The 15,520-nt window shown below is 46.5% G+C and overlaps 2 protein-coding genes across 2 annotated transcripts; both read left to right on the top strand.

Annotated features, from left to right (window-relative positions):
• Positions 1–630: 630 nt before the first annotated feature.
• On the top strand, positions 631–3,222 carry Pepck1 (Phosphoenolpyruvate carboxykinase 1). Its single transcript, XM_017159428.3, has 2 exons — positions 631–927; positions 1,040–3,222. Exons 1-2 carry the CDS (start codon positions 896–898, stop codon positions 2,949–2,951), a joined length of 1,944 nt encoding a protein of 647 aa, XP_017014917.2. The 5' UTR covers positions 631–895; the 3' UTR covers positions 2,952–3,222.
• Positions 3,223–6,859: 3,637 nt separating this feature from the next.
• Rgk2 (Rad, Gem/Kir family member 2) lies at positions 6,860–15,296 on the top strand. The gene is made up of 7 exons (XM_017159495.3): positions 6,860–7,039; positions 11,051–11,203; positions 11,268–12,409; positions 13,654–14,058; positions 14,211–14,495; positions 14,575–14,675; positions 15,012–15,296. The coding sequence occupies exons 2-7, from the start codon at positions 11,058–11,060 to the stop codon at positions 15,168–15,170; spliced, it is 2,238 nt and encodes a 745-aa protein (XP_017014984.2). The 5' UTR covers positions 6,860–7,039; positions 11,051–11,057; the 3' UTR covers positions 15,171–15,296.
• Positions 15,297–15,520: the final 224 nt, after the last annotated feature.

A 15,520-nucleotide genomic window follows, 5' to 3' on the forward strand; every position in this document is an offset into this window, starting at 1 on the left:
TCGATTTGGCAGAGGGCCAAAAAAATATACATACATTTGGTCAAAAGGCAGTCGTAGGAGGGCGCGTGTTTGAGGCAGAAATAGAGGCCTACTCCAACCGAGGTTGCATCTACGAAAATGCAGCTATAGACACATCCAGAATTTACCCAGCTGCAGGGAAAGACAACTGCTGTTGCCTCAGCTGTCCATGAACTGGTTTCTATTTTCGCTCCGCTCGCATATGTATGGTACGCTTACGTATCGCATAAAATCATAAACAAAATAATTAAATTAACAACGCGAAAGTGGCAAATATCAGGGTGTCAAAATATAAAAACAAACGCTTATCAATGCAAACGCACTAGTACCGAACAGAAAACAGAAAACAACACTCTGCTCTGTTGCCAAGTGGGGACATACCCCATACCCACACCCCTGAATTCATGGGCCCCCGACTCATCGAGAGACCGAGTGAAAAACCAAAACAATCGCCGAGCCTCCGCCGGCAGCCAATCAGCTCGTCCGGAGTTTGACCCTCTCGCTCGGCGAGGCGAGGCGATCGTAAACCCGATTCCCGAGGCGATCGGCCGACTTGTTCTAGTCGCCTCGACGGCGACGAGGGGTATAAAAGGCCCCGGATCGCGGCAGTTGGCATCAGTTACTCGTGGCCAGAGTAAATGGAAAGATCAAGTGAAAAGCCTACTTTCAGTGGTCTGAAAACCGAGTTGATGTTTGACAAAAAACTGTGGAAGAACATATGAACATATCGAGTCTTTAGCAGTCGAACAATAATTGTGATAATTACCCAATTGTGATAAGCGAATTAAGCAAAGTGCCAAAAAAGAACAACAAAATCTAACAAACTAATTCCAAAGTATTTTGTTGAGAGAAATACATAAAATACAAAGCAAGCAATATGCCTGAGCTCATTGAACAAAGCAAAATTATGTAAGTATGCAGAAAGGGGTCACTTGAAATGCATTTTAATATTTAATGCAGGGCATCATTTGGGTTAGCCATAATTAAAATATTTATTAATATTTTCCCTCCCCTCTTTTAGTTCCGGCAATGTGTGCGGCCTGCCCCAGTTGCACAAGCTGCGCCAGGACAACTGCGGTCTGTACAGCCACATCCGCGGCATCCCCATCTCCTATGGAAATGTGGACTCGCTGACCGCCGGAGTGCGCAGCTTCGTGGAGGAGGGCATCGCCCTGTGCCAACCCGACCAGGTGCACATCTGCGATGGCAGCGAGCAGGAGAACAAGATGCTCATCAAGAGCCTTCTGGAGGCGGGCACCATTGTGCCGCTGCCCAAGTACGAGAACTGCTGGCTGGCCCGCACCAATCCGGCGGATGTGGCCCGCGTGGAGTCGCGCACCTTCATCTGCACGGACCGTAAAGAGGAGACCATTCCCACGCCCCTGGAGGGCGTCAAGGGCGCCCTGGGCAACTGGATCTCGCCCAGCGACATGGAAGCCGCCGTCCAGCAGCGCTTCCCCGGCTGCATGAAGGGCCGCACCATGTACGTGGTGCCCTTCAGCATGGGACCCGTGGGCTCGCCGCTCTCCAAGATCGGCATCGAGCTGACCGACTCCGCCTACGTGGTGGCCTCCATGCGGATCATGACCCGCATGGGAGCCGCTGTCCTGCGCCAGCTGGCCAAGAAGGAGGAGTTCGTCCGCGCCCTGCACTCCGTGGGCGCCCCGGCCAACGGGCAGGTGGAGCAGCCATCCTGGCCCTGCGATCCCGAGCGCACCATCATCCTGCACAAGCCCGCCGAGAATTTGATCGTGTCCTATGGCTCTGGCTACGGTGGCAACTCGCTGCTGGGCAAGAAGTGCTTCGCCCTGAGGATTGGCAGCACCATTGCCAAGCGCGAGGGCTGGCTGGCCGAGCACATGCTGATCCTGGGAATCACCGATCCCAAGGGCGAGAAGAAGTACATCACCGCCGCCTTCCCGTCGGCCTGTGGCAAGACCAACCTGGCCATGCTCAACCCCTCGCTGGCCAACTACAAGGTGGAGTGCGTGGGCGATGACATCGCCTGGATGAAGTTCGACTCCCAGGGAGTGCTGCGTGCCATCAACCCGGAGAATGGGTTCTTTGGCGTGGCTCCTGGCACCTCGATGGAGACCAACCCGATTGCCATGAACACGGTGTTCAAGAACACCATCTTCACGAACGTGGCTTCCACCTCGGATGGCGGAGTCTTCTGGGAGGGCATGGAGAGCAGTCTGGCGGAGAATGTCCAGATCACCGACTGGCTGGGCAAGCCCTGGACCAAGGAGTCCGGCAAGCCGGCCGCTCATCCCAACTCCCGCTTCTGCACCCCGGCCGCCCAGTGCCCCATCATCGATGGCGAGTGGGAGGATCCGGCGGGAGTGCCCATCTCCGCCATGCTCTTCGGGGGACGTCGTCCGGCTGGAGTGCCCCTGATCTACGAGGCCAGGGACTGGACCCATGGAGTCTTCATTGGCGCCGCCATGAGGAGCGAGGCCACCGCCGCCGCCGAGCACGTGGGCAAGGTGATCATGCACGATCCCTTCGCCATGCGGCCCTTCTTCGGCTACAACTTTGGCGACTACGTGGCCCACTGGCTGAGCATGGAGAAGCGCGGCAAGGTGCCCAAGATCTTCCACGTCAATTGGTTCCGCAAGAGCGCCAAGGGCAAGTTCATGTGGCCCGGATACGGCGAGAACTCCCGGGTGCTCGAGTGGATCCTGCGCCGCGTGAACGGAGAGTCCTGCTTCGTGGACTCGGCCATCGGTCGCATTCCCGCCGAGGGAGCCCTCAACCTGGAAGGCATGAAGGATCAGGTGGATGTGGACGAGATCTTCTCGCTGCCCAAGGAGTTCTGGACGCAGGAGGTCAAGGAGATCCGCACCTACTTCGAGTCGCAGGTGGGCGCCGATCTGCCAGAAAGCATTTACCAGCAGCTGGACGAGCTGTCGGCCCGCGTTGCCAGCCTTTAAGAAGGATTTATGAGGAGAAACCATCCATCCATACGGAAACATCTTTACCCGCCCCACACACCTGCTCACCATCCGTACTATCCCTCATACTCACCCCCTATATGATATGCTATCCTGTCCTATCCTGTACCCCAATACCTTATGTAGTCGTTTCTCTAGTTTTTAAGCCGAAGACTTCCAAACTATTTATTATGTAAGCAGCCTAAGTTTAGTCAGTAAGCAAACAAACAGAAAACCTGAAAAAAATAAAACAAGACGATTTTATAACCTATATTTATTCGAGTATTTATTTTTCACTTGGAACTTACGTATCTGGACATTTTGGTGTTATCTATCTAAAATATATGGAATATGGATTCATGTTCTTTTTTTAGTAATCAAAAAAGAAGCACGATTCTGTTTTTTATTAGCGTTAAATAAAATAATAACGAAAACAAAATCTAAACCTGGTTTATTAAATTAGGAAGTTTTTTACAATCACGAGCTATTAATCAACATCGCGTCTTTATTTTGACTTGGTTTTTTTGAGGTAGCCTAACATTTCTTAACCTAATCACGTCTTTCGACCTTTGTTGCTTTATTGTTAATTGTATGAAATTACAATTAAGAGAGAACGGGGGGATTTAAACTTTGGTATTCAAAAAGTAAGCAACAAAGTTTTTGATTTAATCATCACATCTAGTTCACACTTTTTATACCCTTGCAGAGGGTATTATGATTTTAGTCAGAAGTTTGCAACGCAGTGAAGGAGACGTTTCCGACCCCATAAAGTATATATATTCTTGATCAGCATCATTAAACGAGTCGATCTAGCCATGTCCGTCTGTCCGTCTGTCCGTCTGTCCGTCTGACCGTCTGTCCGTCTGTCCGTCTGTCTGTTTCTACGCAAACTAGTCTCTCAGTTTTTAAACTATCGGGATGAAACTTTCCCAAAAGTCTTCTTTCTATTGCAGGTAGTATATATGTCGGAACCGACCGGATCGGACAACTATATCTTATAGATCCCATAGGAAGGATCGGAAAAGAAAACGTTAAAAAAATTCTAGCTTCGGTGTTTTTTGAAATATTACCTTCTACTTTTGGGGATGTTATTTTTTAAATATTTCTGAATTTCGAATTAATTATTTAAAAAATCGGACAACTATATCATATAGCTGCCATAGGAACGATCGGAAAATTAATGGAAAAGTAATAGGAAATAAATTCTAGCTTCCTTGGTTTTTATTGTATTATCTTCTACTCTAGGATATGACTCTTTTTAAATATTTCCGAATTTCAATTTTAGTTTGATCAAAATCGGACGACTATATCATATAGCTGCCATAGGAACGATCGGAAAATTAATGAGATTAATGAAATTAATTAACCATTTTTGCGATTTGTAATTAATAGGAATGTTCTGCGAGGGTATTTAAGCTTCGGCTGGCCGAAGCTAGCTTCCTTTCTTGTTTACTTTGCTCTTAACTTTACAAATGTAAATAACCGTCAGAATAAACATGATCACATTGAAAATGGTTAGAGTCAGCACTGGTCCTTTCAAGTAAATCCAAAAATTGTGACCCCAAGCTGTCGAGGAAGGGAAATTTATGTAAAAACTTAGATAAATGTTTAGATAGTTCAGACCGTTCTTCCTGCAGTTAGAAAAGCCAATTAAGGGCAACCAGATCCATCCTCGGAGGTCTATTTCCCAAGCTTGGTTGATTACATAAATGGCTCCAGTTGGAATAGCAGACAAGCCCCACACAATAGCACTGAAGGTTTTAAACGAAGAAGGTTTATTTCTATTCGTAAGCAGATCCCACATATGAAAGCTGATGGCAGAGAACCAGAACACGATGCCTGTCCTAAAGAAGTAAATGCTGTAACCTGAAAAGAAGTCCCGAATATTAAGATCCGATCCGAAAGAAATATTGACAACTTACCTGCTAATAGGCAAATGTGGTTTAATAAATTGAATCTGTACAGTAAGTAGATAAGATCCACCATGAGCATGCAGAATATGGTACAAATAAGACACTTGCCGAGGAAATTCCGAAGCTTCTTAGCGTAAAAATACACTGACAATGTGAGGATGTTGAATATTACGGATATTGCCGCTACTGAAAATATAGAGACATGAAGGTAACAGCGGAAGTCATTGATTAATACATATCATTACTTCCTATGGTCGCTGGCAGCAGATATTCTTTGCAAATTTGTTTAACAACCCAAATGGACTTAGGAGGGTCCGATTTAAACTGGGGATAGAGGCAGTATTTTTCTTTAATCCAGATTTCATTAGAAATGAATAAATATAGGGTTCCGTCCTAAAGAGTTCGTATTAGAAACGTAGATACAGGACTTAGATCGCATACCAAACCTTTAGAATCCGGTACTCATCTTCCCTCAGGCTGACCACCTCGTCGCACATTCGGAACTGATCTCTTAGCACGAGCAAGTCGGTGAAGTTTGACTGCGGCACCATTCTTACATCCTCATAAGTAAGATACACCTCGAATGCTTCATTTGAGGGTACATTCTCCTCATTAAAGGCATCGTCACATTTTCCATTTGCTAACCTATTTTTTCGGGGGCAGCAAATCTGGACACAGGGCATCAGTTCACAGATACAGGTTCTTAAATGGTTTTTCACAGGCTTTGTGGATTCGGTTAGTAACTTCCTGTGATTATAATCCCCCGTTTGATTAGCACCATATCTTAGGCCATCGTTGACCCTTTTCACATCCGAAATATCATCGAAATAGTCACAATTGGGAATATAAGCTCTTGAATTCTTCACAATAGTTATTATTAAAATTAAACGAAAAAAATAAAAAGACAGATACATGTCTGCAAGGAGAGGAAAATTCGACTAACTCCCAAAAAACTTATTTGGCTGCTTTTAAAGCCTAGCCCCAAAAACTATTTACTTTTTTGGCATTCGTTTGGGAATAAAAATAATAAATACATTTTGGATTTGTATAATAAACAAATGTTTTTTGGAGCCTAATTGCAACATGCTTGCATTCCGAACACGCCACAAATATAGCCGAAATCCCTGTGCACCCATTTACCACTCTCCATAATGGGCAATTTGTTAGAGCTATTCTTTATCTTTTTCACATTCAGCGACATGGGGTTTAGATAATGTTAAGTGAGTTTTTAAAGATTTTAATTTATGCCCAACAAATTGATTGTTGTACTAATTCAGCACATGTGGACTAAACAAGAATATATGTATTTAATAAACACTATTTATATATCAAGGAAGTAAACTTTTCGCGTTTCCCAGACTGGTAATAGATCACACTTCATCTTTTATATCAACAGTATAGAGGCTTAGTCAGAAATTTAGATGCTTTCGCACGACAAAGTTTAAAAAGTTAAAAAAATTGTAAAGTCGCAGGCATAGATTCCGAAGCAGCTTTGTATCAATTTTATTTCCGTTCATTTTTAAAAACCTATTCAAACTAAATTCAAGAAATTGGCAGACTCATTTAGATATATTAATGGGATTTGAAGCTATTTCAAAGTCCAATCCGTAACAATTAATGTAATCCCCAGTAGTCCTTTCATTAAATATTAATTGGTCCTTGATTAGATTACATAAAACCGTTAGATGATTTTCCAATCACATCCTGCAGCGTCAGTCCTAACCATTGCATTCGCTAGCTTTCACCGGCTCCGTTTTCCAGCCGAATGGAAGGCCATGAAAAGCTTAGCGAGCGGAGCTTTTCCAGCACTTCGGGTACGCTGGGATACTTCGGATAGCACGGGAATCGGGAGCCAGGCAAAAGGCAGCCAAGAATCGAGGGAATCCACAGTTCAGCTCGAGCAGCCGCCGCCGCAGCTTCGTTCGGGCGGAAGTTTGTGAGAGCGGCAGTCGCCAGCGGAAACGGAAGTGCAGAAAGCCCCGAGCGGCTGGCCGTGCAAACTGTTGCTCGTCGGTGTGTCGGTGTATCGGTGTGTTGGTGTATTGGTGCTCGTGTTGGTGTTTGTGTCTTTGTTGGTGTTGGACAATTAGCAAAGTTGCTATAACGGACCGAATTATCCGACAAATTTGATGAAAATGGTAAACATTAAACTATAATGCGGCACGCGGAGTAAAAGTGAGTTAGAGTCTGTCTTAGTGTGCGTGAGCTGCGTGTCAGTGTGTGTGCGTGGGTGGGTGGGGGGTTTGGCACTTTGTAAGCTGCGATTTGACATGTTGATTTATGCGCTGCTCTCACTTTGCCCCCAAACGGCAATTGCCACCCCCCTTTTCACAACTGGGATTACTCGTGTCCTGTGTCTTTTTCAACACCACTTCGTCCTTCGACCGTCGTCCCCCGCATATACCCATCTCTTTCTGCGGCACTTGTTGCGCTCACAGGACATTCGCTTAATTGCTAATCCTCGCGCCCAGACGCGTCTAATTACACGTAAGTTTGCGCCATTTCTGTCTATCCAACGACATCACTTTGCCCACCCGCCGGCCGTTTAAAGTGCAAATTGGCATCCGCTTGGGGGCACTGAATGTGTGTGTGTTTGGTTGTGAGTGGAAGTGGATGGGGGGGGGTTTTGAAAAGCCACCCGGAGGTCACTTAATATGCCATCAACATGAGATTTGCACAAATGGCCCCGGCCTCAAGAATTATGTGTTGCAATAAAATCGATGCGAAGGCGGAGCTTCGGGACTCAAGTGGCGGCTAATGACCAACTTGCGACGTGACTTTGGCCAGGATTTGTAATTTGCGAACTCACTGGGCTAGTGACCAGTCTCCCAGTCTAGCCCCTCCCCCTCCTCACATATTCCTCGATCTTAAGTGTTTTATGGACTTTCCTTGTTTGTGTTGTACACACACTCAGTTTATTTTTACAGCAGAGACAAGGGGTGAAAGTGCCCCGTTCGCCTGGGTGCCTGGTAGGAAGGTTTGTAGATAGGGACAGTAGGAATCTGGAAAGTGGGGGGTGGTGTTAAGTATGCGTTTAACGGGTGCGGGCTTAATTACAAGCAAAGTTTACCAAAGGGTTGTCCGGCGAACTTCTTTATGACGCGGTGAAGGCCTGCAACTTAATGACGGTCCGTGCGGGAAGAGTAATGACTCTGGCCACCTCGAGAGTGGAATGATGAGGGCCAAAAGTAAGGGCCGGAAAAAGGAAAGCAAAATGCGGAAAAGGTGAAGCCATAAACCTGATTGAAGCCCGGCCCACGCACTGCCATTTGTATATGCAAATGCAGCTTAACCCCAGCCAAATTATCCACACATCGTTCCATGCCATGCATAACATATGCCCAGGTGGGTAGGTCTCGCTTTAAAGTCAATCGAATCCATCAATAATTCCATCCGCACCAGGGGTTCACAATATTCTTTTATAATTCTGAAATCTGTAGCAATTATTATCTTACACAAGCTTACCTTTTCTCCGGAATCCCAGTGTCCCCGGGGCCCCCACGTAATACAATAAGCTGGACGAAATCTCCCTAGGCCCCCGACTCGTTGGCCTTTATGCATACACAATTCCGTATGGAAAAAAGTTGAGGACCGTTGCGGACCGAACTACCGAGGATTTGAATGCGTCCAAAAGAGAAACGACAGATATTCCTATTGATTTGTTGTCTGCAGATTTTCACAGAGCCGAAAGCTGTTGGCCAGGGCGAGAGCGAGACGGAGTGAGCCAGGTGAGCCCTGGACTCCGGGCCACTTTTCCATCAACATTTTGTTATCATCCTCGAACCATATCCCCCGATCCGTCCCCATTGGTCGGTTCGGTTCGATTCGTTGCGGTGGCAACACGCCATTATATTACGTGAAATGCAGAATACAAAAAATGGGAAAATACGAAAAATACAAAAGGTAGCGGAGGTAGAGAAACAACAAGTTGCCGAACACTTGAATCAATCACTCGAATAATTGATGCCTTGTAAGTGGTATTTACGAAAAGATTGTCTCAAAGATTCGAGGTCTTAAATGGAAACTTTTAAACGCACAACTTTTAGGTTCATGAATATGCAATGAAAGTTTTTCAACTCAGTCTGCTTCAAGTTGATTAACTTTCACTTACAAAATGTAATTCACAAATATTTTTTTGCATATCAAACAAAATTAAGTTGGCCGGACTTTGTCGTAAATATTTTGTTTATTAAAATGTAAGCATAATAACAGAAATTCCACAGAATTTGGAACGCCTACGCCTTGATAAGTAAATACCTGGGTTATTTATGCAGATTCCTTGCCACAAGATATTTGGGTTCAATCAGTTGAGCGTTGATTTAAAGCTTAGATTGATTATCGATTGTAATCCTTTTTGTTTGTTTTAGGATAAGAGAGTCTAGTCGTTTAAAATAAATTCTTAGCTTGCAAAACTCTTGCAAAATTCTCCTGAAATTCAAGTGAATAAAGTTCCCCTTCCGTGTGTAGCCAAACCACAAAGGGCCCGGGAAAACAGACCAGCAGACCAACAGGTAAACTGTGAAACTACCAGGTATGCTGCCACCGTTATTCCGCACTATTTGCTTGGCCGTATGGGCACGTACTCACGCAGTACGGATGTGTGTGGGCGCCACGGCTATTTGTACACACGATAGATAATAATGGCCCGCAGGTCGGAGAGTCGGACGTGAGCCAGTAGTAGGAGGTGGAAATTCGAACGAGCCACGTGTTTTCCAGGGGGAAAAGCAGCAGCAATTGAAAGGCCAGCAGAAAGTGCAACATATTCAACAGAAATGAGGCACAGGAGTTGCTTATGTAAGTGCAGCAATCGTCATTGGGGAGTGCAGCATCGTTTAACTAGAGTGCTGGGCAAGTTAAGAGGAAGAACTCAATTGGAGCTGGAGCTACAGAAATGGCCAACACTTGCTGTCTGCTGCCCCCCAATGTAGGCAACAGTTTGCGGCAGAAACTTTAATAGCTGCAAGTCAAACTCAAAGCTGGCAAATCCCATTAGGGAACTTTCTTGCCGCGCCAAAAACACCAACATGAACTTCCCCGCAAGCCGATTGTTTGCAACTTTTGCATAAGTTAGCAGCCTGTGTGTGAATGTGCTGACAGCTTGTGGGTTTCTTGGTTGGGTGGATCTAGTAGTAGATATGGATGTGGAGCGATAATAGGGGCAGCCACTTAGGCCACCATCTCCATCTCAAACGAGGGAGAAGAGAACGCACATTTAACAATAATTGCCAGGCCAAATAGAGCACTTCCCCTGGACTTCCTACGTTCTCGCTCTCGGAAAAGTCGGAAAATGACTTGCGGCTCTAACATTAACCGCCCCGTTTTGCGGTCTTTGCTCTGTGGACTTGTGGGCGGTTGGGCGTGAAGGGGTCGTTATATGATGACCGGCTCCTATTGCCCGCTTTTCATTATTTTGATTAAATACAGATAAAGCCATAAATTATGTTTACTTTGTGCCCATTCGGGCCAGGGCGCACTTTTGTGTGTGTGTGCGGGATGAGTAATGGCCCATGATATTTACACATGAGTTGGCCATCAGCGAGTCGTTCCCATCTCCATCTCATCTACTTATCGCATCGGTGTGCCAGATGCACAGGAAGAAATTGATATATAATGCCGTTCGTATTTAACTGGGAAAGGGGAAGGGCAAGAAGGGAAAAAACTATCTTACATGCACTGATAAAAAAATGGAATATTAAATATCCGCTTATTGAATCCAAAATTAAGGCTTAGTACTCAACCCAACCAAAAGTCGTCCAAAACAAAAAACTTCATATGAAAAACAACGTCAAAAAATTTTGTTTCATATGAAGTTTTTGTTTTGGACGACTTTTTGTTGGGTTGAGTACTAGCCCTAAATACGAAACATATTAAAATGCTTAGTTTAATATTAAAATATTTAAATCCAAGAAGGGCATATTAAATTTAAAATTGGGTATATTTATTTTAAAAGTATTATAAAATTTTAAGAATTAAAAAAACTAATAATGTTTATATGTTTAGATTGCAAACTTGAGCAATTTTTGCGAAATACAAACTCTTTTAATTTGAATACAAAAACTTTTAAGCAATGATTACTTGTAAATACTTGTAACTAAGGCTTGATAGAGATTTTATAAGAAATAAGGAACTGAATTAGGTGGTTTTTTTCATAGTGTACTGATTAATAAATCTTCTTTCCCCAAGAAGTCCTAAAATGGCACAGCAACAGCGCAGCTGGGACGAGGGAGCTGTCGGAGGAGGAGGTTCCTATGGCCATCCCCACTCCTCGCACCACAAAGTACCTGCACGAGCGTCCAGCAACCCGTTGCCCTGCAAGGGAGCCACTCCCAAGCTGCCTAGGTGAGCTCGAGTAACTTCCAGTATTTCCCAAGCCAAAACCATATCGAATTGACATGACCACCAGGCCATACCACAATGCTCCGGCGCCCGGCTATGGATACGGGGGATACGATTCCCCCAGGAGTCCTCAGATCACCACAACCTTTGCCCAAGACAGTTGCGATGAGGCGAGTAGCTCCACGCCGAGCTCATATTATCAAACGCCTCCGTCGGGATCGATCGATGACTCCGCCTCGCTGCTCAGTGGACGCACCACTGCCCGCAGTCCCAAATCCCCTTGCCAGTTCGTCTTCGATGCAGTGAGTCCCAGTCACGGGCGTAAGTTTGAGTACTACGAACCCATCTCCCCAGACGATGGAGCCCTCTACTACGATCCTCCCAGTTCGCCAAGGAGACAGGGTTCCAAGAAGTTGATGCGGACAAAGACGCCACTGGATCCTGTTCCTCAGTTAACCACAACAGGGGTGGATGAGAGCATGGCGGTGGCCATGGCCATGGGCAGCGGAGGAGGTTACGTGAACAAGCGACAGCGGGATGAATGGGAGCTACCGGTGATCAGCAAGATTGAGGCCAGAAATCTTAACGCAGCCGCTTCCGCCGCAGGAGGAGGAGGATCGACTGGAGGCAACTATTACGGCCTGAAGCGCGACTCCTGCGTCACCGATTGCACCCAGCTGTCCATGGAATCCGGAGAGACGGGCACCCAGCACACGAACAGCACCAGGGTGACCCATACCACCACCAGTTTCAGCTTTACGGAACCGGAAATGGAGCCAGAGCCAGGACAACCTGGACTGCCTGGACAATCGCAGCGCCAACGCCGCCATGCCATCAACATCACCTCAAATCCCGGCTACCAGGTGCTCCACAGCTCCCATTCCACGCTGGATCGCACCTGTTCGGATAGCGTGGTCTCGCTGCGCTATCGCAAATCCACCAGTGACCTGACCCAAGATGCCGACCACGAACTCAGTGGCTGCAAGCCCAACAGCAAGCCGAAGGCCCACGTGGAGCACAAGCCGCGACGCAGGGGCAGCTCCAAGGGGGGATTGGCCTACCTGGCCAGTCGCCGCAGTTCGCGGGAATCCATGAAGAGCGCCTGCTCCAATGCCTCGATCGTTTCCAATGACGATGTTGGCCCTCTGGCCTTCCAGAGCTCCAATCGCGGTCGCCAGCGCAGGACATCCAACTTCCTCGAGTTGCCAGGTGAGAAACGTCTACAATTTTTCATGGTCTTTAGGTAATGACTTATTACTAAAAAGATATCCTTTATACCCATAACATAACTAGTTGAATAAAGAGAGAGTTTAATGAAAAGTTAAAGCCAGTATTAATAGACTGTGGTGTAAAACCTAGTAAAATATCGGGGTAAAATAATATAATAATCGGGCGGATAAAAGGCTCTTGAAAAAAGTAGATCTATGTAATATTCTTGTTACAACTTTAATTCATTATGAATTCCCAAGTTAAATTTCATTTTCCAAAAAGTTCCCCGACGCATTCAAAGTTCCGAAAAATGCTGAAATTGGCGAATGGTTTGTTTTGAACTATTTTAAAAGTGACACTCTTTATCCTTCGATCCCCATACTCGAAATAATTTTAGGTTTTTTTTAAGAGAGAACATACAGCTGCAGTCGAAATAGTAGTAGTGTTACCGCTGAAAGATTTGTTGTTGTTCTTCTCTTGGTAATATTTATTGATTATAATTATACCCGTTACTCGTAGAGTAAAAGGGTATACTAGATTCGTGCAAAAGTATGTAACAGCTAGAAGGAAGCGTTTCCGACCCCATAAAGTATATATATTCTTGATCAGGGTCACTAGCCGAGTCGATCTAGCCATGTCCGTCTGTCCGTCTGTCCGTCTGTCTGTCTGTCCGTCTGTATGAACGCTGAGATCTCAGAAACTACAAAAGCTAGAAGGTTGAGATTTCCCACACATATTCTTTGGCTTCCTACGCAGCGCAAGTTTATAGCCGAGCGCCACGCCCCCTCTAACGCCCACAATCGCCCACTAACGATTTTAAAATGGGTCCTGCGCCCACATCTTTAAAGATTTCCGACAAGTATAAATGCAATTTTGTTGTGTATATTTATACCTATCGAAATGTAGAAGACATTTTTCAAATCGGACCATTCATTAAAAAGTTATACGCAATCAAAAATTATATATCTATCTCCCTCGCACTCCCTTTAGCTGAGTTACGATTATTAGTCGGGACACCAACCCGCGTTCGCACTTCTTTTAGCTGAGTGACGGGTATTAGATAGTCGGGACAACAACCGACTATAGCGTTCTCTCTTGTTTTACTATTGTACTAATTGAAAAAAAAAATTACCTTGCATTACGTTCTTATTGAGAAAATGATGTTCTACTTCAAACTATAGTCTTGTTAGATTTCGCAATTGTAGTTTAATTTAATGTTTTTTTTCTATCTCACCCCCTTTAAGTTCCCGACCACGTTCGTCCGCGCGTCTGCTCGCTCCCAGAGCGACCGTACAATCCCCGGGCCAGCGACGACCTGTACCGCCTGCGGCACTTCTCCATCAGCAAGGGCAACGTGGTCAACTGCGGCGACTCGATAATCTCGCGGAGATCGCGGAGTAACACCAGCGTCAACTCGACGAACAGCCGGGCCAGCGAGCGCTCGCCCTTCGAGGGCAGCTGTTGCGGAGCCGGCTACGCCAATGTGGACTCCCTGCCGGCGACACCGGACGACTCCGAGAACCTGGATGAACCGCCGCCACCGGCTCGCTATCGAGTCGTCATGCTGGGCGATGCCGGAGTGGGCAAGACGGCGCTGGTCAACCAGTTCATGACCTCCGAGTACATGCACACCTACGACGCCAGCCTGGGTAAGTTGAATGTCGAGTGGGCAGAGCGAGCGAGAGAATCATCCGCAGTGAGTAGCCGCGTGACCCCTAGCTGGAACCTATGTGTGTGCTTGACCCCTAGCTTCCCGGCTGCCACTGTCGTCTTTAGAGTTTAATTCTGATCTGAGTTTTAGACGACGAGTTCGGCGAGAAGACGGTCAGCGTTCTGCTGGACGACGAGGAGTCGGACATGGTCTTTATCGACCATCCCAGCGTCGAGATGAGCGTGGAGAACTCGCTGTCCACCTACGAGCCGCATGGCTGTGTCGTCGTCTTCTCGGTGGTCGATCGCAGCTCCTTCCGCGTGGCCGAGGAAATCATCAATTACCTGTGGCAGGAGAACTACACCAAGGACAAGGCCGTCATCCTGGTGGGCAACAAGGCGGATCTGGCCCGTGCTCGGCTTATCACCTCACAGGGTAAGTTTTCTATAGGGGGGTCTTAATTATGATGGCTTGATTTCATTTCCCCTTCTCAATTCACTTTTGCTCCCCAAAGAGGGCAAAGCCCTGGCCGCCTCACGCGATGCCAAATTTATTGAGACGTCCAGCGGCATACAGCACAACGTCGATGAGCTGCTCGTCGGCATATTGAAGCAGGTGAGTTGGTCGAAAGGGTGGAAAACTGGGGTTGCAGTTATTGGGGCCAGGTGCGAACCACACGCAACCCACCGATGCATGGCGAAATTGTGCAGGAAACGGAGTTAAATGGATTTGCCATGGGCGATGGGTTGGGTTGGTCTCCCTGTTTTCGGGTTGGGTTTCGGTTTCGGGCCTCACTAATTAATGAAAATGGTGCGTTGTGGTCAGCTAACGAGATTAGGCGGGGGTTATTCAGCCGGGATAGAGATATTTCCGATTCTATTGGATTAGTCCATACAATTACTAAACCCTTTGTTTAAACCCCCTTTGATATATTCAATCCCTCTCAAATAGATGCGTCTGAAGGAGAAGCGCGAGAAGAAGGCCACCGCTTCGAAGATGAAGACCTCCCGCACCCACATATCCCTGCACTTGGCCAAGGAACTCCTCCAGAAGATCTGCCTCAGCGACATCTCCAAGTCGAAGAGCTGCGAGAATCTGCATGTGCTATAAACACGATGTCCCCCAACTGAGCCAACCTCGATGTCTTCTTCACCCGGCTAAAATCCCTGGGCGAAATTATGCCACAAAAACCAACACAAAACTGTATACAAAAGAGAATTTTATCAAAAGCGGCTGCCTGGCTGCCTGGCAAAATATTCCGAATGCCATTCAGATTGGACCGCAAAAAACGGGCGGGGTTGTGGATGTGTTCATCGCCTTTGTTGTGCTCCGTTTATTGAAAGTTTAATGCCGGGTCTCGCTTTTCGGCAAGTCATTGGCTGTGGTCAGGCCTCCAGATTCGGCGATAGTCGGCTGGCTTGTTTATGGCGGATGTTTTGGATCGGCTTATCGGGCCCAGA

The sequence above is a fragment of the Drosophila takahashii genome, chromosome 2R (assembly GCF_030179915.1).
Source record: "Drosophila takahashii strain IR98-3 E-12201 chromosome 2R, DtakHiC1v2, whole genome shotgun sequence".
Lineage (NCBI taxonomy): Eukaryota > Metazoa > Arthropoda > Insecta > Diptera > Drosophilidae > Drosophila > Drosophila takahashii.